This window comes from Lytechinus pictus, chromosome 15, assembly GCF_037042905.1.
Source record: "Lytechinus pictus isolate F3 Inbred chromosome 15, Lp3.0, whole genome shotgun sequence".
NCBI lineage: Eukaryota > Metazoa > Echinodermata > Echinoidea > Temnopleuroida > Toxopneustidae > Lytechinus > Lytechinus pictus.
This window is the reverse complement of record NC_087259.1, coordinates 5150702-5173029: the sequence shown is the minus strand read 5'-3', so window position 1 is coordinate 5173029 and position 22328 is coordinate 5150702. Positions and strand designations below refer to the sequence as shown.

General features: G+C 38.9%; 1 protein-coding gene across 1 annotated transcript; it reads right to left on the bottom strand.

Moving 5' to 3' along the window:
* Positions 1 to 561: 561 nt before the first annotated feature.
* Positions 562 to 21297, bottom strand: LOC129278196 (uncharacterized). Its single transcript, XM_064110638.1, has 8 exons — positions 21292 to 21297; positions 17587 to 18201; positions 16769 to 16853; positions 11851 to 11956; positions 9113 to 11177; positions 8428 to 8511; positions 5925 to 6054; positions 562 to 740 (listed from the first exon to the last, which is right to left on the bottom strand). Exons 1-8 carry the CDS (start codon positions 21295 to 21297, stop codon positions 562 to 564), a joined length of 3270 nt encoding a protein of 1089 aa, XP_063966708.1.
* Between the last annotated feature and the right edge of the window lie 1031 nt (positions 21298 to 22328).

Below are 22328 nucleotides of genomic sequence, written 5' to 3'. Positions count from 1 at the left end.
TGAAATCATGAACAATGTTACTATTACAATGATTACCAACACATCACAACTACGACAATCATAGACTACAATTGCTACAACCGTCACCGCTATACACCACCCCCATCATCATCGTCATCATCATCAGCTTCATCATCGCCATCATCATCATCATCAATCGTAGACTACAATTACTACAACCGTAACCACTATACACCACCCCATCATCATCGTCATCATCATCAGCTTCATCATCGCCATCATCATAATCACCCCAATAACCACTATCATCACCATCATCACCATCACCATCATCATCATCACCGTCATCACTATAAACATCATCGTCACCATCATCATCAATCACTTTCACCATTTGACATCATCATCACCATCTCCATCATCATCAACATCACCATCATCATCAACATCGTCATCATCAATACCATCATCACCATCACCACCATCATCTTCAACATTATCATCCTTCATCGACATTATCATCACCATCTTCATCATCTTCATCATCATCATCATCATCAACATCATCATCATCACCACCATCATCATCCTCCATCCACATCAAAATTCTCCTACCTTTCCAAGGCTGGTGTACTTGACCGCCATGGCCTGCTGGGTCAAGACTCTCTGCCAGGACCTCTTCAGCTTGACCGAAGGAGCACGGAACACGATGGACCCCTTGTGGCAGGCCGCATCATGACCACCAGATGAGAGCACAGGAGTAATGTGAAACTCACGAGCTATAACGGTGCAGAGAAAAAAAAAATCATAAATAAAAATGTACAAGTTTTACGATGGCATATAATAAACTGTGCATTAATGTTATAATAATAATGGTTATTCATATGCATTATACACAAAAGTATCATAGCGCTTACAGTTGTCAGACATAGAATATAAATCTTAAGTAACAAAAAAATAAATATATAAAATTGTGTAATAATAATAATAGCTGGATTGTGTACATCAAATTTAATCACCTATTTGTATTCTCAACCGCGCCAGGTGAGGCCTGGTGGCCTCTTACTTGATGCTCTGTTCACCAACAATGTACATTGTAATAGTTGTCATGTTTTGCACCACTTTATTGTACAAAAAGCAATGAAGGAACAGTTTAAAAAAACAATACAGATACATTTTATATATTTAATAAGACATAACAAAAGAGAGTCCAAGGACCAGGGACAAATCAAGCCAGGTTGAACACAATACAATTTCAGCGTCCTTATATGGTCTTTGAACAATATTCAGCTTCTCAAAACTATTGCGTCTAATCCGGTGAGATCAGCGCGTGTCCAGGACACAGTCATATTACCAAAGCAGGGCAGATTAACTTAATGCTGCAGTTATATGAAAGAACAATACCATAACTGAATATCAGCTGAGCTACATTAAAAATGTTATGTATAAAACTAAGATCAAATTCTAACTTGGAAAGAAAAGGGAATGATGATGAGAGGACAGTTTTATTGGGGTGATGTGAAACTAACGAGCAATTCATTTTCAAAGGAAATTAGACAATGAGAAAAGTCTTAGATTTTGGATTTCCATTTCATTTATTAGTGCAACAAACAAAAATTGTAAAAAGGTCCAAGTATGAATGAAAATGAGACATTTTCAGATTTCCCCCTTTATTTTACATATTTCACATCATCTCCGCCTGACCTTGATATATGTGGTGTGAATTATATTTTCCCATGACATATGGTATGCTCAGAATGAGGCAATATGCAATTTTAAAGATAAAAGGGAAAATATGAAAAATTGTGTACAAAACAAATGGAGGGTTGTCCAAAAAATCAGCCATTTTGAAGCATGTTTGCCAATTTGAGGATCCCCATAGAAAATAAACAAGACTTTTTAAACGTCCATAAGTTGCTTATTTCACAACCGATTTTGATGAAACTTGTTTTAAATTGGCCACTTATATTTACTCTTTCCGATAAGATTGCGTTTCATCTTGGGTTTTGGTTTCCTTTAAATATACAAAAGGCCCCACTGTGAAAGAAAAGGGAGAGTTCAGAGGTCAGCATGGGCGTGATGTAAAACCTTCAAGCTATTATTAGTCAGGGAAATTACGAACAGTAAAAGTTGTATATTCAAATTTTCTAAATCCATTTTCATCTCTTAATGCAATCCCTCAAGGCAATGTCCAAAAATATGATCAAAGACCTACTGTGACAGAGCACAAAGAAAAGGTCAGAGTTCAGCATGGATAAGTGGAGGTGAAACCCACAAGCTATTATTTGTCAGATATATTCAAACAGTAAAAGTTATCTATTTAAATGTTTAAATCCATTTTCATCCCTTAATGCAATGTCTAAATATGAAGTTTGTGTCAGTTCCAGGTATTTTCTGATTGAGAAATTGGCCCTGATTAGAAAATACCACATAATTTTGGCAGTGTTAAAGCAAATTACACATAATATCCCCGAAAGAAAATACCCGCTGAATAGTCGGTACTTGTCAAAACTATGAGAACTTTTGCGGGGATCCTTCCAAGATCGGAGGTATTTCGGCAGTGTGAAAGCAAATTACGGGAACTTTCTTAGTTGGGCGCGGGTGCCATGGGTAGTTGCAGAGCTAGCGCTTTTGAATCTAGCTCCTTGCCTGCTTATCAGACCATTCTGCGCATGTCGTAACTTTGGGAACTTTCCCCAAAGGATATGTTTCGGGGAGGTGTGAATACATGAATGATTATCGGGTATTTTTTTAGCCTGAAAAAGTTCTTGTAATTTAACAGGGATTCTTGTGATCGAGGCAGTTTGAAACCACCTACTGAGATATATTATTCAAATGTCTAGACTTGATCAAGAAAAACAAATAAAGGAGTTTTCATAATTGACTAGCATAGCAGATGTTCTGTTCTTTGTAAGGTGCAATGTACTTTACCTAAACAATACATCCTCCATGATTTTACTCCCAAAAATGGATATGATTCATCAGATAACTTCTACATGAAATTTCTTTTTCAGGAAAAGTACCATATTTCTTGTACCTCAATCACATATACTCTACAGCGGCTGTTCGGCGAGTCATAAACAGCCGTTTTTAACATTTTTTTGTAATAGCTACATGTAGGTGGTTTAAATAAAATGAATAAAACGGCTGTTTACGACTCGCCGTAGAGCAAATGTGACTGAGGTATTACAAATGATCTCAGCAGGGGAAAAATACATGAGTTTGCCTCCAAACTGTAGAAAATATCCCTCGAAAATGGAGAAAAAAAGCCCTTGTAATAAGCTGTGAATGAAATCTATCCGAGAGGAATAGAACTAGAGGGAAAAAAATTCCCTCTGCCAGAAAAAAAATTATTTTCAGCCTATTTTGTGACCAACATTCATATTTCATAATGAATGCCGGTAAAGTCATGCAAAAGATAATTACTATGAGTAAATGTGTGCATTGCGTGGAATCTTGCACACAAAGAGAGATCGGTAATTAACTGCGACCTTTTTAATTTTTTCAAATTAGTTTTACTATTCATGCAGGCATTCTCTGAGTCAATTTTGCATCAGTAAATGTCGGAAAATGGAGAATTCAAGCGTCAACCTTTTTGTCCCAGTTACACTAACTCCATACTGACCAAATTTATTGCGTTATTACCATGACATGCCATTCATCGGTTTGGAGTTAGTTTCATTGTTGTGACTGTGACATTGGGTGATTTCGAGTCCGGTGTTGGCCTTGGTGTGTAGCTCCAAAACCTATTCAGTGTGTGAAACTGATCCAGATCACATTATTGACATCTCAACAACTAGTGAGAGACTTTTCTGGACCATCTTCATTCTACGTTTGGTGTTATGATGGTGTAAAAATTGACCTAACACCAACACCAAAACTGAACTTGAAATCTCCCAATGTACCATCATGATTTGTTTTTTGTTTAGCTCGGTTCTTGTTTTTGTTTGGTTGGGTTTTTTGTGTTTTTTTGTTTTTCTCTCTCTCTCCTTTTTTCCCCTTCTTATGCATTGTTTATCAGGGGGGTGGTGAAGCGTGGCCAAATGAGTGTGTTTTATTTTCGTCTGTGAGTGTGGTTTTTATTATAACTTCCTCAAAATATTTTGACAATAATGGTATTGTAAAGAAAAAGAAGTCAGTCACGTTCGACTTGAGATTTATCTATAGATTCTAAGTGTGCTTGTGTTTTATAATCATATTCAGAGAGATTTCTAGAAGATGTAGAAGATTCTATTCTGTATTATTATTCCCTTGGTGATTACAAATTGTTACACAAATATGTGCAGATTGATTTTAAGTTTACTTTTGGAAAAATCAACTTATAATGTTTATGTATGAATTCTGATTCAATTTATATAAATGGCTTCATTTTATTCATTATTTTCACATGTTACATATAATGAGTAATAAACAAAATAAGATTTTTTTTTTAAATGCCAGCTACAATGCCTTACAATCTCACCACAGTGAATCATGATCTTCAAATATTTGTTCAACTACATAGATATCAACAGCAGAGGGCGCTATCACTATCTTATGATGCTGTACAATTAATCATGCCATCATGGGTTAAGAATGGGTTTTGGTTTGGTTGCTTCTCCTTTCACATTTCGTTTTTGTTTTGTTTTTGTGTTTTTTATATACAAAGGTTATTCAGATTGCTGTATACTTTATTTTCTAAGAATAAATGCAGAGATTTCTTTTTTTTTCTGTATTCATACCGTCTTACAAACACGATATATGAAGACATTTTTTTTAACAATGGTATAACCTTCTCTCTACATCTCTCCCTATTAAAAAAAATTTCATATATTGATTTTATTATCTGCTCAGAACTTTAAAAAAAAAATTGTTTTGGAATAGTTTTCATCAGTTGGTAAATGCGAGTGAAATTAACTGTTTTCTGTTTGTGGGTTATGATCATTTTTGTTTGAAAAATGTATATCACGATGTATATTATTTTTCCTTGTTATATTGCTCTATATTCATTTTGTAAGTACTTTATTTACTATGTATGAGAAAAAGTAATATCATTATCTGAATAAAGGCTAAAAATCTTCTTTTTTTTTAAAGTTTAATTGGTTTCTGTCTGTATTTCATAGGCTATGATAATATCTATCTATAATTGTACAAAATTTATGTCACGAAGTACATTAGTTTCCTTCCTTTTTTTATATTGGTGTATATCTCAATTTGTACCATATATACTATGTATGAGAAAATGGTAAAATTATCATCTGAATACAGGCTATTTTTTCTATACAGTATTGAGCAGATAAAGATGATGAAGATGCAGATGATGATGATGATGATGATGATGATGATAATAAAGATGGTGATGATGATGATGGTGGGAATGATGATGATGGTGGTGGAAAAGGAATAGGAAAAAATTATGACATAGAAAGTATACCTTGCATATTCCAATAGTAATATGACCTTTAGATTATAATAATCAGCTGGTTTTATTTTACCTGCTTTTGTCAATTCCCATCAGATTTAAGACTCTGTCTTTTTAACCAATTCATTTCAATGCAATCAAGGGGGGATTAAGTTCTGACTGCAGAGCAAAAAAATTTCCTTACCGTAATGGTTATTAAGCATATCTATTGTAAATGTAGTTTTAAAAAAACAGTATACTACTACATGTACATGTACATGTACCTATGCATTATACTTACATACTTACACAACCTATATTCTCAAGGTCACATGACAACAAACAAAAATTTCTTCAAATCATGCCAACTTTCGCAAGATCGGCAGCCGAGAGCTCAAAGAGAGCCCCCCCCCTCCCCCCCCCCCCCCCCCCCCCCGGCCAGCTAACAACACCCATAAAAGCCTGGCTTGGTTAGGGTTAAGATATAACGGTATTGTAACCCTAACCCTAAATCTCAGACGAAATAAAGCCCAGAGCAACTATTGCGGGAGCAAACGCCGTGTCGCCTTTAAGAGGTACCCACCATTCTCACAGTTGAAGTCAAAGAGGCTGATGTCAAGGATGAGGAGTTGTGGATAGATCACCCGTAGGCGGCCATCTTGATGCTGGGATCGTGCCATTACAAGGGCATCATTGAATAGCAGCACAAGGACCTGAAAGAAAAAGACGAGAAAATATTACTACTACAAATAATAATAATAGCAGGGGCGTTGTGGTCTAGTGGTTATGACTCTTGTCTTTCAATCAGAGGGGCGTGGGTTCCATTCCCAACCATGGCGTGTTTTCCTTCAGCAAGAAATACCACATTGTGCTGCACTCAACCCAGGTGAGGTGAATGGGTACCTGGTAGGAAGAAGTTCCTCGAATGCCAGAGTGCCTGTAGGCAACACGGCTAAAGCAGGGTTAATAATAATAATAATAACATTATTGTAATGCGCAGTTGAGTATATACATATAGAAATTGTGCAATATAAATGTAAAAATAAGACTTATTATTATTAATAACAATAACCACTCTTATTCACTGCATTCATGGATTAGCACCCCAATAGAGTGAACAAATATATCAGGCTTTGAGAAAGTATAGTGGAATAAGTTTAGCTAAATATCCAGTTTTCTGAAATAATGACGTCAGAATATTGGTATAGCAAAAAATATATTGAGGTCTGACGTCACGCAGCATCATAGTTGAAATATATTTGGTCACATGATGCTTTTTGAACCAATCACTATACAGGATTCAATCTTTGTAGGATATAATGAACAATATGTACGGCTGCCAGAGGAGATGGTTGGAACTATGGTTCCCGAAGTGATGCTGGAATGCGACTATTTTCCTGAGGGGCACAGCTCCAAAGGAAAATGGTCACATTCGCATCATTCACTGAGGGGATCATAGTTTCACCAAACCTCCAAACGAAGGTCCTACTTATTTGATTTATATCCGTCATCGGAATTAAATACACCAGATAGGAATGTAGATTTATCTGAATGATTAGCAATCTTTGAGAGAGAATTCATCAATACTTTTTATTAGCTTGGTGAGGCCCCTGGCTTGATCACATACTCGCATTTTACGTGCACATGAGTTTGGGTTACGCCCTGCCCACTCGTAAATAGTTTTTAGAACTATTTACGTCTGACGTCACGGCTTGGGGTACTTTTACCGGGTTGTGACGTCAGTTGCCGGAATTCATGGCATTTTTGCCAATTTAGTGACATTGGTTGGAACTATCTTTGGTCACATGAAGGGGTTTAGACCAATCATCTGTCTAGATTATTATTATGACGGATATAATCTTCTTTATATTAATCATTACATCCTAACTAGGTTTCTACCCTCTCCGATATCTGGTTGCCGTAAGGTTCCAAAAGATTCAAACGCTTGGGGCCCCATATTGTGAATTGCTGAAGACATCAAAGATTGTATCTCTGTAGAGTCCTTCAAAAAATTTCTTAGAACCTTTCTTTTTACTTCTTAATTCTTTATGCGCCTTGAGCACTTTACAGACTGAATTTGGTGCCTTAGAAGTCATATGTATTATTATTATCATTCACTCAGGTAATGACTTCAATCATTAGTTTATTTTCCAAAAGGCCAATTTATGTATAATATTCTACACTGTATTTAATCTTGGCACTTGAGGTCCCATTTTTAAAAAAGTCTTTATAGGTAAAATTTGCTTATAACCAACAAAATCCCAACAGAAGAGTTTCAACAGCAGACTGAATGTATTTCACCTCCCTTAAGTGTTCATTTCATTCAGGGTTCCCACAGATATTTGAAAACATAATTATATGACTTTTCCATGACTAAATAGCTACTTTCCATGACTTCCTGTGACGTCCCGGGAGTTATGTAGAATTTGGGATGTCACAAAACTGGGAGAAATGGAAATCATGAACACCAATTATAAAAGCAGAGTATGATAGTTGCGAGACGTGACAAACTGGAAAGCTGCCATAGCCAAAGAGGTAAAAGCAATTCCATGATTTTTCCATGACTTTTCACAAATTTTCAAAATTCCCTGACTTTTCCCTGACTTTCCATGAACACAATTTTTTCCAGGATTTTCCATGACTGGGGGAACCCTGTTCATTATAAAATTCAATGATTCAATCTATTTTCCTCTGTTCCCTTGGTCAGTAAAGATTAGAAAAGTTTACAATGTCGTACTGTAGTAGAAGTGTTGTGGCTCAATGGATTAACCTCCGGACTTCGAACAACAAGGTCGGGGTTCAAATCCCACCGCAGCACCCTCATCCTTCGCCAAGGCATTTATCTACTTTTGCCACTCTCCACCCAGGTGTAGTAAATGGGTACCTGGTAGAAAGTAATTCCTTGAATGCTCGAGCGCCCGATGAGAGAAGCCGTGCTAATGCCAGGGTAATAGTGTGCAGCGCTGAGAAACATTTGTATTAAGTGCTTTATAAATGTTGCATATTATTATAATTATTATTAAGAATATTATTATAGGAGCAGCTGTTTCAGGAGCAAATGTCCTGGAACCCCAAGACCTACTCACCTCTCTGAACTTTTTACGTCTGTTGAAATAAAATAATCTGCCAGCATGGACCAGATCTCGATCAGGTGGACCTAGGGGAAAGGGCTGTGGTGAATGACAGAACAAAATACAAGAAAGAAATGAGAAAAACAGAGGGGTAGTCTTTGGATGTTCTACTGTTAAATCAAACAAACTTTGTGAGCATACATGAATAATTATAATAATAATCATAATGTTCAGTTCTTAGAAATGTATAATACCATATAAATAGTCTCAAAGCATCAGACAAGTGAATTTCAAATTAATGGCTAATAGCTAATGAAAATATATGTCTACGACAATGATTTGCCCACATCTGTAACTGATCTGATATATTTGGGAATGTTGTTCAATTTTGATGGTGCAATTTAGAAAAAAGGCTCTCTTAGCGAACATCTTGGATTTCTCACATATTTAATTGTAAACATAGATTTTGACTGGGTTGATATCTCTCAATGATCATCAAACCGATTAAATCTTCACAAAGATTCTGTGGTGTACATGTGTATCTTTAGACTACCTTTTCACAAAAATATCAGAACTGCAGCTGGATTGCACTGTCTGCAGTGGGGTGGACAAGAAATAGAAAAGAGCTCAAGGTTGTATGAAAAAGAAGACAGATAGCTGCATGAAGAAAAAATGTACAACAAAATGGAATCTCATGTACCTCTATTCCTTTTGCAAACAGCACCTCTTCCATCCTTCCAAATTGGGCAAAAGAGCATCTCATCTTGGTGGTCCCATCTTCATCATCTTCATCTCCATGATCATCCTTCTGGAAGCTACGAGTACTTGCACCCTTAACGCTCTCCCCAGGACGGCCTCCGATCCTTTCATTCACATAGTGTTTCGGAGGCACGGGAGGTTTCGCCTTGGCCTTCTCGCGGCGGAGTGATCGTGACAGGGCAGCAAACGACTGGCTCTTCCCTTTCTTCATGAGGTGTTGATTGGCGTAGAGACCGTCTGATGATGTCACTTGAGGCTCACGGAAGGTGTTGCCATCGAGAACATCTTCAGACTTACTCCTGAATGTCTCCCGTTTGATTGGTGCCACTTTGGCTAGTCGTCGCTCTGCGACACGGGGCTTCGGCTTCACAGGAGATTGTCCTTCTAGTTCACCAATAGACATGGCAGATGAACCGAGCTGCAAATCGTAAGAGCTTGACTTGAATAGCTGGGGTAAACTGGATTTACGTTGTGCTACTGGAGGAGACCTTACATGTTGCCTTTCAGAAAATGAATCCTTCTTTGTAGCACTCTCGTCAATTTCCCCTATGGTCATTGTGGATGATCCAAACTGGTTGTCATAAGAGCTTGCTTTCATTATATGAGGTAAACTTGTTTTCCGTCGAGCTACTACAGGAGGTTTAGCTAGGTTTCTATCAGATTGTGATGATTTCAGTGGACTTCCATTTTCTTTCATATCCATCTCTCCTATGGCCATGGTCGATGCTGAAAATTGCTGGTCATAGGAGTTGGATGTCGGCAGGTGAGGCAGGCTCATTTTACGTCTTCCTGTAACAGCTTGTTGTCTTGTAAGGTGCCTTTCCGACAGAGAGGATTTCAAGGAGCTGCTCAAGCTTCCATCAAGTTCACTCAGAGACATACTGGACCTGGCCAGTTTCCGTTCACTCTGTGGCATCTGCTGTAGACTATTTCCACCATCTTGGACATTAACACTCAGTGCTGCCTCCCCATCAGGACTCCATCTTTTGGGCAGCTTAGGCTGCACAATGATCTGATGGGTGAAATCTTCAGACAGTTTCCTGATTGGCGATCTTGGAGGAACAGGAGGACAAGTTGGACAGAAGCAGTTGGCTTTTTCGTAAATGCTGCTTTCGTCCTTGGAACTCTTTCTTGGCATCATAATCCAAGCGTTTTCATACAGAGTGGTTGATTTCTTAGATGAATCGTCAGATTCTTTACTTCCTTCAGAACTACTCCTGGACGGTAGGCTCACTGCATCCTGCAGAGAATTCCTTGCAGATCCTCTCGGACTATCCTGGGGAGGGTTCTTCAAGAATTCTCTGGTTGCTTCCTGGAACGAGTTCCTTAATGAGGAAATCCTCAGAGAGTCCCTTGCTGCATCGCGTTGTGGACTTGGTATGGTGATGCCAACTCCCTCAGGGATTGAATCCCTGATGGAAATCCTTGCAGAATCCCTCAAGGACTCACTGAAAGAATCTCGCATCGAGCTGACCATAGATTCTTTAGAGGACGAATAAGATGAGGCCCCCTCTGGTGGCATAAAGACATCATCATCTCTACTCTCTGTAGTAACGCACTCGGTACTACTTGACCACCTCCCTTCAGGGCCGTTCCTCTCTCCAAGAGAGGTATCCTCTTCTTTCTTGCCATTCCCAAGAAAAACGGCCTCCATCAAGAGCTGATCTTCCTCACTCAACACCACCATCCGGTCTCGTCTCCTGGCGACCGTTGCAATGAGTTCCCGCTTCAATCGCTTCTGGACTAGACCGATGGACGGCACGGTCATGGAAGATCCTGCAGGCATTGATAGCATCATCCCTCTCTTCTGCATCATGGCCGTAGCTTTCGCTGCAGAGACCTTGACACTCTTCAATCTCTTGTTGCGGATGTTGCGCTTCATCTCCTCCTCCTTCTCCCCATCTCGGAGCTTGCGTCGGGGCTTGGATGGGCGCGGTGGAATAGCCGGTCTGGTGGTCGGGTCAGAATGACGCTGCACCAAGGCTTCAATTTCGTTATTTGTTTGCCTGAAGTTATAAAATACAAAACAATAAAAATATAAAAAATTTAAGATGAAATGGAGGAGGAAATTTTGGAGAATGTTCTTGTTTACTTACATGTACAAAGATACCATTTATAGAAGTATAAAAATTTGTTATTTGAATTGGCATCCTATATTAACAGGTTTCAAATTTGACATCGATATCAGGATCATTTTCGATTCAGGTAGGGTTCAGAGTGCAAAAAACTGAGTAATTCCATCAATATCTTCTTCTCTGTCCTTCACATTCCGTTTTACACAAAACTTGGTTTGTTTGTTGTATGCATACATGTACGTTGGACTCCTCCTTTAAGTGTCTTTGGCCCGTATTCTGAAGTCAGGTTTCAACAGACCACGGTTTAACTCTGTGCTAAAATTATGGGAAGCCAAAAATTCAAAAATTCTGTTTATACTGTATATCCCTCATGTTTACTATTTTGTTTCCTTTTGCTTTCATAATGAAGAAAAATAGTTCAGCTATCATTCCCAGACAATTATGAACAATTTGGGTGTCATACATGTACATGTATGAGTTAATGGCAAAGTTACAACAGTCGTAAGTCCTTTATGAAACGGGCCCCAGGTCTATGTTTCCTTTCACTCTTCTTAGAGGCAATTTCCAATTGATTATACTCGTATTATTCACATCTTTGACTTACTTAAGAACATTCTTGATTCCTCTGCTGTTAATCCCAGCTACATTATAACCTCCAATCTCAAGAAAGTAGTCTCCTTTCATCAGACCTGATGCTTCTGCTTGGCTCCCTGCAAACATGAAAAAAAAATCTTTAATTTATTACGAGGCTTGAATAAAGTATCCTTTATCAAGACTACGTTACTCTCCAAAAATTGTCAATGAATTAAAATTTACTTGTATTGAGTTTTGTGTCCATCCAACTAAATTGACAACTCAACAAAACTGTCACCTATTCTGATATCTTACAAAGGGGTTTGAGCATGGACATGTTTGGAAGGATAGGAATGTACATGTACCCGCTTAGTACCAGCCTGCTTTAACCCCATGTGACAAGCGGATAGTGGCATAATGAGCCCAAATTTTTGAGGGGGCCAGATATAGTGTTTCGTCCAAAATTGCAAGCAACCGAAGCGTGCAAGCAAATATTTTGACATTTTTATTGCAAAAATCAAAATTTGTGATAGATTTTGATACAGGATTCCAATTTTCGTGGGCAAAAATGGCAGGTATCAGCGAACAGAATTAACCATAATTTGAGTATTATTAAAAGTCGATTATCTCAGATTATTATCTCACATCTTCAGCAAAATAGACAAAATGCGATTTGTTCCAAAATTGGATCGTGGACCAGTCATAAGGTGTGCGGAGGCCTTTACACACATGGGCAATTAGAGAAAATTGGCAATCGAGCTTTAACCCTCTGCTTACTGAAACAGGGTGGCTCCTGTACAAAGTCTATGGGAGTTACGGCATTCAGGTGCCGATGGGTTAATACTGAAGTTACACTGGGGTGTGATGAAAGTGTGGCCCAGGTTGATAGGTCTATTTTTAAACCTCTTCTTCTGGAACACAGGAATCTTGAGAGGAACCAGGAGGTAGTAAGCAGCGAATTATTTTCATCTACGTTGACGCAGACTTCCTTTTGAAACATTTACGACTTCAATATTCTTGTAGGCCAGAGGTGGACCTCACGAAGAAATTTCCTCCCTAAATTTGATAATCGGTCCTATAAAATGCAATGATTTGTACATATGCAAACATGTAGGCTTGATTCATGGAAAATCAGTGAAGAAAATTAGAGGGATTGTAGATTGGCTTGGCATTTACCTGAGGAAAAAATATTGAGGAATTTGTTTGGGAGGAATGAAGCATAAAATGAGATGATGAAAGTCTCCTTCTGTCCTTTTCCACCCCCCCCCCATCTCTCTCTCTCTCTAATAATCTAAACTTTGCAACACCCCTGTTTCCATAGTGATTACAGGCTCATAGTGCAGTAAAGAGAAGAAATAGAAGAAAACAAGGCAAGAGCAATGTACTCGACTAAGCATGTCTGGATAGCCAGGTATTTAATGAGATATTGCATGTACTGAGAAATTAAATACTGAAGTCTATTATCTCTCTCTCACTCTCTCTCTCTCTGCTCTGTCCTTAAGTCACACGCCCTTGAAGAGTGGATAGCATCCACAAAAATCGTACAGAAAAATAACCCTAAACAAGGATTGCAGGGTCGACTGCTAAGACATTCTAAACAGGAATTTTTGTGCAGATTTGGAAATTACATATTTGTGATTTACAGCATTGTGTAATTCAGGGTTTTTTTTCTTACTTTTGGTGCTTTTGATACTCTATTTGCGTTCAACACCCACCCGCTATGAAAAAAAATTTGTTTTTTGTTGTTGTTTTGGGTTTTTCTGTGGATGCTGTCCACTTTTCAATAGCAGTGACCCCCCCCCCCCCCCCCCCCGCACAGGTGTCCATCAATCGGTAAACTTGGTCATTTGGCAGATGTAAAACTCTTAATCTACAACGTCAATATCATCCTGTTTGTCATCCTGTTTTGCCTCCTTCTTTACTTTCAACATTCCCTTTCTAGGTTATCTAAGTCATCTTTTGACTTTTTATTTATTAATATTTTCTTGAATATTCAATATCCCTATCTATCCCCACCTCTACCTCTCTCCTTCCCCTCTTTCTCTCTTGATACCTTGCTATCCTCCTCCTTCCTCATTTTTTCCCTCGTCCTCCTCCGTTGTCTTCTTCTTCTCCCTCCTCCCCCTCCTCCTCCTTTATCTTCTTCTTCTTCCACCTCCTCTTCTTTTTCTTTTTCTCCTTCTCTTCCTCCTTCCCCTTCTTCTTCATCTTCTTCTCCTTTTTCTCCCCCTCCTTCTTCCTCCTCCCCTTCTTCCTCCTCTTCTCCTCCTCCTCCTCCTCCTCCTCCTCCTCCTCCTCCTCCTCCTCCTCCTCCTCCTCCTCCTCCTCCTCCTCCTCCTCCTCCTCCTCCTCCTCCTCCTCCTCCTCCTCCTCCTCCTCCTCCTCCTCCTCCTCCTCCTCCTTCTTCTTCTTCTTCTTCTTCTTCTTCTTCTTCTTCTTCTTCTTCTTCTTCTTCTTCTTCTTCTTCTTCTTCTTCTTCTTCTTCTTCTTCTTCTTCTTCTTCTTCTTCTTCTTCTTCTTCTTCTTCTTCTTCTTCTTCTTCTTCTTCTTCTTCTTCCTCCTCCTCCTCCTCCTCTTCCTCCTCCTCCTCCTCCTCCTCCTCCTCCTCCTCCTCCTCCTCCTCTTCTTCTCCTTCTCCTTCTCCTTCTCCTTCTCCTTCTCCTTCTCCTTTCTCTTCCTCTTCCTCTCCTCCTCCTCTTGCTTCTATTATGGTCTCTACTTTGCAATATTCTCCCCTTCTCCCTTTTCTTCTTTTTTCTGTCTTTGGCTCATCCACCTATTCCTTCTATTTCCTCCTCCTCTCATTTTCTCATCTATTTCTAATTATCTTATTAATATCACTTCCCTCTTCCCTTAAGAAATAAACATTAGTAAGAACTATTTGCTAGACTACATTCTATATCTGACAAGTCGTAATACCTCTGTTACTGTTACTCTATCTCTCTTTCTTTCTCTCTTTCTTTGACAAATCATTGCAATACCTCTCCTACTGTTAGCCTCTCTCTCTCTCTCTCTCTGTCAGCACCTGTTGTCAGATAGCATGACTCCAACTGACATGCACTTCCATCTCTTAATCCTAAGCCTCTCACGATCATCAAAACCCCTAACCTCAATCCCACACCGATACATTATTAGCAGTCAATATCATAGTGAACCAGAAATCCAATTGGCACATTCACAGGGGCTGCCACATTCCCAAAATATTTCCTACATTGTCAAAAACGTCGAGCGATGACTCACGCATGTCAAACTTATGAGAGTTACGATTGTATGACACCTAGATAGATCCTTGTCATTTGATTGGTTGTTTGACATCGATCATTCAGCCCATTTACAATGACATCATCAACCATGCAATTTCAGACCCATTCATCGTGCAATTTTGGACCCATACGATTTTGTCCATTGCACGCGCGCACCGAGACTGCGGGCACCACAGGTAAAACCACTCGTGTTTGCATGCAGCGCGTATGCTGTATGTATGCCACAATAAACAGACCGAGCTCTCACTGCAGGTTCATATTTTGCATCGAAATTGATAAATTTCATTTAAAAGAGAATCTACTTTTAGGTGTCATATAAACCAAATAATGAATGTTCTTGTCATTCGTGCAATGGATAGAATACTTCATTCGATGAAAGATGAAATGAATGATCCACTCAACTCAACAATGCCTCGTTGAATAAATCATTTCATCTTTCACCTCATGAAGAATTCTGTCCATTGCACTCATGAACGTTCATTATTTGTATAATGTGTTCCTCCCATTATGATAGAAATCAATGAATGATACCCTAATTCAGGAGAGACATTCAACTCATTTGGAGACAGTCCTCACTGTTTATGAAAACAAAAATCCTTTTTGCCATTTCAACTTTTTTTGAAAACCATATCTCGGCAGGACATAATGAAACACCTCCACACACACCAAATTGACATGAATTGGTTTGTGGTGGTCCAATAATTGTCCAAATGAATATATAATAGGCCCCATTGAAGTCAGTGTTAATTAGTGCGGTTTAAAACCGAACCCGGCTTATTCAAACCAGAGGGGGTGTTTCACAAAAATTTAAGTATGACTCTATTAGAGTCGCACTTAAATGCCGCCGTGTACATGATATGCAACGAGCAATCTTATTTATCAATACGCAGTAGTGCGCGTCCTCTTGGTACGATCTGACTTATATGGTCAAGCCTTTTATACTGCATGCAACTAGGCATTTACTTGCGACTTTAAGTCATACTTAAATCTTTGTTAAACACCCCCCTGGCTAATTAACACTGCTTTCAATATAGTTAAGTAGGTATTCATACAACCACGTTATGGGCCTCCACTGACCAACACCAAATTTGGGTTTTGGATCGACTTCTTTTCATCATGCTTCACCGAGATAAATGTATGTATAAAAAATGTTGAAACGCAAGAAAAAAAGAGTTTTTTGCGACATCATTGCTTCACTACTTATTTGCAAGATGCAAAGACCTTTGCATCCCCAATGCAAAGAACACACATTCTTCTTGCCCAGAAATAATCACTCTTGTCATTCACTTTCACACGGTGAATGTCCAACATCCTTCGAGAAACTCCTGCACAAGTTGCAGTAACTACGGCATGATTCTACTATTTTTTCTTTGGTGATATCTGAAGTACTTTGCTATCACACAAACAAAATACTTGATATTATTACTGATCTGGCCTGTAGGAATAATTATGAATAATTAACAAATATTATATCTCACTTGCTAGTGATTTATGTAACAATTGGCTATCCATACTTAAACCACAACTTTAAACCGGAGTTTAAGTTAAACCAGACTTCAGAATACGGGCCTAAGTGTTCAGAGCAAAAAAGCTAGGTGTTAGTGCTAAAGGCTAAGTCTTAAGGGACTAAGTGTGAAGTATTGAGTGTTGGGTGCTTAGTGTTAAGTGTCAAAGTGTTAGTGTTACCTGTTTCCACACTCCCGACCTGAACCGGAAGAGTATCGAGCAGCGTGAAACCATATTTGCCATTCTCATCCTTGCTGAGCACAACCTAAACAAAAGATAAAACGTAAAAATGAAACATTAAACACCGGGGTCAAAATGATATACAAATTAAATTTTTCTACGTCTAAAAATAAAAATCATTACTGATTGATGCGTTTCATTATTGTAAAATGACAGCTACTGAGGCTGTTGAGACTCAGTGGATGAGTGTTGGGACTTTGAGCCACAAGGTCTGGGTTTTAAATCCCACCGCAGCACTCGCATCCTTTGGCAAGGCGTTTATCTACATTTGCCACTCTCCACCCAAAATGGGTACCCATTAGGAATAAATTCTTTGAGCACTCAAATACCTGATCAGAGTAGCCATGTTTATAATAACATAGGGTATTTATATTGCGCACATATCCACCTTGTTAGGTGCTCAAGGCGCTCCTATATTACCCGCCTAAGCTAGGCGTTCATAGCACACACAGCTTTTTAATGAATTACTTCCTACCGGTACCCATTTACCTCACCTGGGTTGAGTGCAGCACATTGTGGATCAGTTTCTTGCCGAAGGAAATTACGCCATGGCTGGGATTTGAACCCACGACCCTCTGTTTCAAAGTCCGAAGACTAATCCACTGGGCCACAACGCTCCACTGATGGGGTAATAGTATGCAGCGCTTAGAAACATAGTCTTAAGCACTATATAAATGTTGCAAGTTCATTAAAAATATGTCAGGTCAAGCTGTCAGAATGCATATTTGTGACACAGTCAACGAATGAAAAATGCTTACATAGTGAAGACTTATCCAAGAAAGTAGCGAGTCCGGTCGATCCATGCAGCCTGTCTCTGAATCACTGGAGCTTTGTCCTTTTGTTGTTGGTTCTCCCTGAGCAGCAGACCTCTTCTCTCCTCCACCCCAAGTTCCTGTATCCTTGAGGTTGTCCAATCTCGCTTCCTGTGACCCGCTACTCCCAGAATTTATCCTTTTCGCATCAGCACCCCAAGTTGGTACCTTGTCCGCAAAGTCAAGGACCTGGTACCCATCAACGAGAGACTCTACAATCTCCCGATCTCCATGGACGGTGTCTATCTCCTTGTGCCGCAGCTCCTCAAGGATTCCGTCTCCTTCGCTTCTCTGCTTCTTCTTCTCCTGGTGCAGTCCGTCTGTCTTTAGCCACCGTCTCTGTCTCTCCTTCTTTCCTGCTTTCGCTCCTCCTTCAATCAATCCCGCCTTCTCTGTCTCTTCTAGTGGGTCATCTTCTCTCTTCCTCTTCCGGGTGTTCAAGTTTGGTCTGGTCCAACTGTTAGTTGGGTGCTCCTCTTTCTTGTCCTCTGTTGTGTTGACCTTGAGGTGCTTGGTTCGTCCTACATCTTCTCTCAGGAGATGGTACCAACCGCTGATCACCTGAAACAGGAACAAAAACAAAGGCAATACGTGGTTATTCATAGTGCAAGGTGCAATGCACTTCCTCCAAAATACAATGTGTAATGCACTCTCCTCAAAGATAGTAATAATAATAATCATGTCATATTTTACCCCTGTAGCCACTTCAGTTCCGAAAACTGTTCTCCCGGCGGGCCGTGCTTAACATGATAATGTTATTATTACCCCAGCTTTATCACAGCTGCCTTGATTGGGCGCTCGAGCATTCGAGGAATTTCTTCCTACATTGTACCGTGTACCCATTCACCTCACCTGGGTCGAGTGCAGCAGTGTGGATAAATGTCTTGCTGCAGGAAAACATGCCATGGCTAGGATTCGAACCCACGACCCTTTGTTTGAAAGGCAAGAGCCAGAACCACTAGACCACGACACACCCACTAGTACACTAGTACATAGTATATAATTCAATGCTTTTTCATTGAAGATAGCCGACCTTATTAGTGTCATTGCGCCGTCATCTTAGAGGCCTTAGATGCTGAAGTCATTGCCTTGCATGCTATGGTGATCTGCAGCTGGCACAACTCTGACTACTCTGTTTACATGTATTCCTATATCCTTTGAGGGAGGGCGCTATGAGGTTTTGACATCACATGCATAAGGCCTGTAGACAATGCAACATTCTCTTCTCCTTGGGTAAGTAGTAGTCAATCACACAATCACCATTTCTTTTACCAATAAAATAATGAAATTCTTATTCATTGACACATTACCTATAGGTACCTGATGGTATGAGTGGTGAACATCTGCAAATGCAGAAAACATCAATTTTGTCTTGTCAGATAAGTTGATCTGACATCTTATATTGGACAAGTTTTGAAAGCATTTAAAACACTTAATTACAAATTTTAGCAGAAAATGCATTCTTCCTTCCAACTTTTTGCAACATCATCAAGCTATTCGCAAACTGCTTTCCAATATTTTCAATGCAAACCAACAACTCAGAGCAGAACTCAACATTTTCTATTGCCACATACACTCAATGATTTTACTCCCTTAAAATTTTCCTGTCAGGAAGTCTAGACAGTAAGTAGATCCATATAATGAATAGATGATATAATGATGGTCTATTAAACTGGGTATTGAAATAGCTAGAATTTTTTTTAAGTTGCTTGCTTTCATGAATTTCCTCTTTTTATTACAAATTAATTAGGTTCATATGATTCATCTTAATAAGTCTTTCACAAGCAGCCATCTTAGACCTTGACACAGAGAGGGCCATCTTAAGCAAAAACCTCTGCGGAAACAGATGAAAAACAACTCCTTCTTTTTAGGTCAGGGATATGCGGATCTCTCGTGTTTATGATGGCACACCCCGGCCAAGCCGTAAGAACACTCCGTCCCCAGTCAGGAAATTCAGGTCTGGATTGCTGGACAATCCCAGGGGCGACGCAGCACTGACCGAACGACCAAAGCTGCGATAAGAATCACCTTCCCTCCTGGGAGGGTTGGACCAACACTACACGAGGTGATAGTGGATTGTTTCCCCCTGGCTTCCCGGAGAGGGAAGGGCCAATTAGACGGATGGCCGGGGGACAGGAAGCTGGGAGGGGGAATGTTCGGTGTTGATGTTGTTTCAGGGCGATTTGGAATTGTAGATTAACGACCCCCAGTAGGGCTTTGATACAAAACTGGAAAGAGATAGGAATCGGTTATGTACGAATGATGGGAAGTCTCCAGCAAGGAATGGATCTATTTTTAAGGACATTTCTTGGCTCTTCTTGATTCAAGTTATGAACAAAATTCTGCAATGGTTTGAGGAGTCTGCCAAATCAAGGTAAAAGACTCCTACATTACCTTCTTTCAAATGATTACGATGGACCTGTCTTTAAAAAAAAAGACTTAAAAAGACTTAAAATGATTCAAATCAAATTCAAAAGTTAACTAATCTCAACAGATTTACATTTACTCAATGATCTCTCCCGGAATGGAGCAAGTTGTCAATGCAGAGCAGATTAGGTTGACAGTTTCCAGAATTTCCTGAGAAACCATTAAGATAATACCAACATTCTTCCTCATAAATTGCAAGTTAAGTTTAATAGGCTGCAGAGCATGTTCAAGGTTATAATAGAAGCGAATTATGGTATCTTACTGCTGAACACAGGAACGACCCTTCCAGTTTTGTGCAATGAAAGCCATACAAATTAAAATGGCCATTACTTTGATCTCCCTATGTCTATCCAGGTTAGTAAAGAACACACTGCACAATTAAAGGACAAGTCCACCCCAACAAAAAGTTGATTTGAATAAAAAAGAAAAATCCAACAAGCATAACACTGAAAATTTCATCAAAATCAGATGTAAAATACGAAAGTTATGACATTTTAAAGTTTCGCTTATTTTCTCAAAATAGTTATGTGCACATCCTGGTCAGTATGCAAATGAGGTGCCTGATGATGTCACCACTCACTATTTCTTTTGTATTTTATTACAAGAAATGTTCTAATTTTCTCCTCATTGTCAAGTGAAACAACAATTAATTTCTCCCTAAACATGTGGAATTGGCATTGTTGAATACTATATTGTTCAGTCAAGTTGGTCCTTATTGTCAAATCTGTAAAAAAATAAAATATTGTACAATTCAAACAATAAAAAACAAAAGAAATAGTGAGTGAGGGACATCGACTTTCTCATGTGCATGTCACTGAGTTGTGCATATCACTGTTTTGTGAAAAATAAGCGAAACTTTAATATCATAACTTTCTTATTTTAAATCCAATTTTGATGAAATTTTCAGCATCATGCTAGTTTGATTTTTCTCTATTTATTCAAATCAACATTTTTCTGGGGTGGGCTTGACCTGTAAGTAAAATACCTTCCTACAATCTTAAAATGAGCATAATTGATCACATCTAATATTATTGAGGCCCCCTGTAAAACAGTTGAATCAATGATAGGGCACCCTCTCAAAGTAAACAAAAACAAAATAAAAAATAAGTCTCCATTACGGAACAGCCAGCATCATATGGATTAGGGAGCATAAATATTTCTCGCCATCCAAATTTGTTTAAAGATATTTTCATATATCCAAAGGTAGAAGACATATTCACTTGCCTCCATGTCTCAAAAACAAGCCCCCCCCCCCTACATTTGGGGAAAAAAACATTTCTACTAGTAATAAGCTTGAGGTACAGCACAATACTCCATACCCCCCCCCCCCCCAAAGTCCCAACCCTATCAAACAGAATGTATTCCCCATACTGATTTGCCAAACGTCACTCTCAAGTACACTCATACATGAATCTGTCAAAAGATATTGACAAAAGAACGTCGGGTTTATCGATTTTGTTCCCCAGAATCCCCAAATACCTTCTCGCATCTCCTCCAATTTGCATTTGAGAAGGCATGGATGATGAAACTTATACAGCAAATCTGGCGATGTCGTTTGTTTGTGGTTAGCAGTAATTTTCTTTCTAGTCAGATTATATACATATTGTTTCAAGCATATTTAATTTCTAGCAAATTTTCAACAAGTGTCAATGTGTTCGTACTGCAATTTGTTTCTTCTTCTTTCTTATACGAGATATTAATAAAGGCAAAGTCTACCCCAGGAACATGTTCATTTGAATAGAGAAAACTGAAACACAATACATTGCAAATTTTAATCAAAATCAAATGCAAATTAACAGTTAAAACATCTTGAAGGATTGCTATTTTCGGAATACAGTGATTGCACACACAAAGCCATTACTTTTTTGTATGTTATTTCATGCAACAGCAAACACTTCATATTCATTATTTTCCTCAACATAATGTACAAATCAGGCTTAATCCCCTATTGATCATGTGATTTTGCCATTCTCATCTTAATTTATATTTGATTTTCATTAAACTTCTAGCATTCTAGCATTATTAAGTTATGGTTTTATTTCATTTCAAGGTCTGTGACATGAATATGCCACAATCTACCTCTGTGCTATAGTTATGGAAAGCCAAATGAGGGGGAGAGTTAGCTCAGTCGGTAAAGCGTCTTCCTGTCTGAAACCTAAGGTTGTAGGTTCGAGTCTACTGCGTGTGGATGACTGAAGCCTGTGTTGTGTGTAAACGTGTCTCTCCCTTGTTCCATAGATGTAGGATATGTTACAGTGGAA

Excerpts from the sequence above, each read along its gene's own strand:
- LOC129278196 (XM_064110638.1), bottom strand. Across the intron at positions 8,512-9,112 it reads TGTTTGCAAAAGGAATAGAG|CCCTTTCCCCTAGGTCCACC; the intron begins GTACATGAGATT and ends CATTCACCACAG. Across the intron at positions 6,055-8,427 it reads GACGTAAAAAGTTCAGAGAG|GTCCTTGTGCTGCTATTCAA; the intron begins GTGAGTAGGTCT and ends TTTTTCTTTCAG.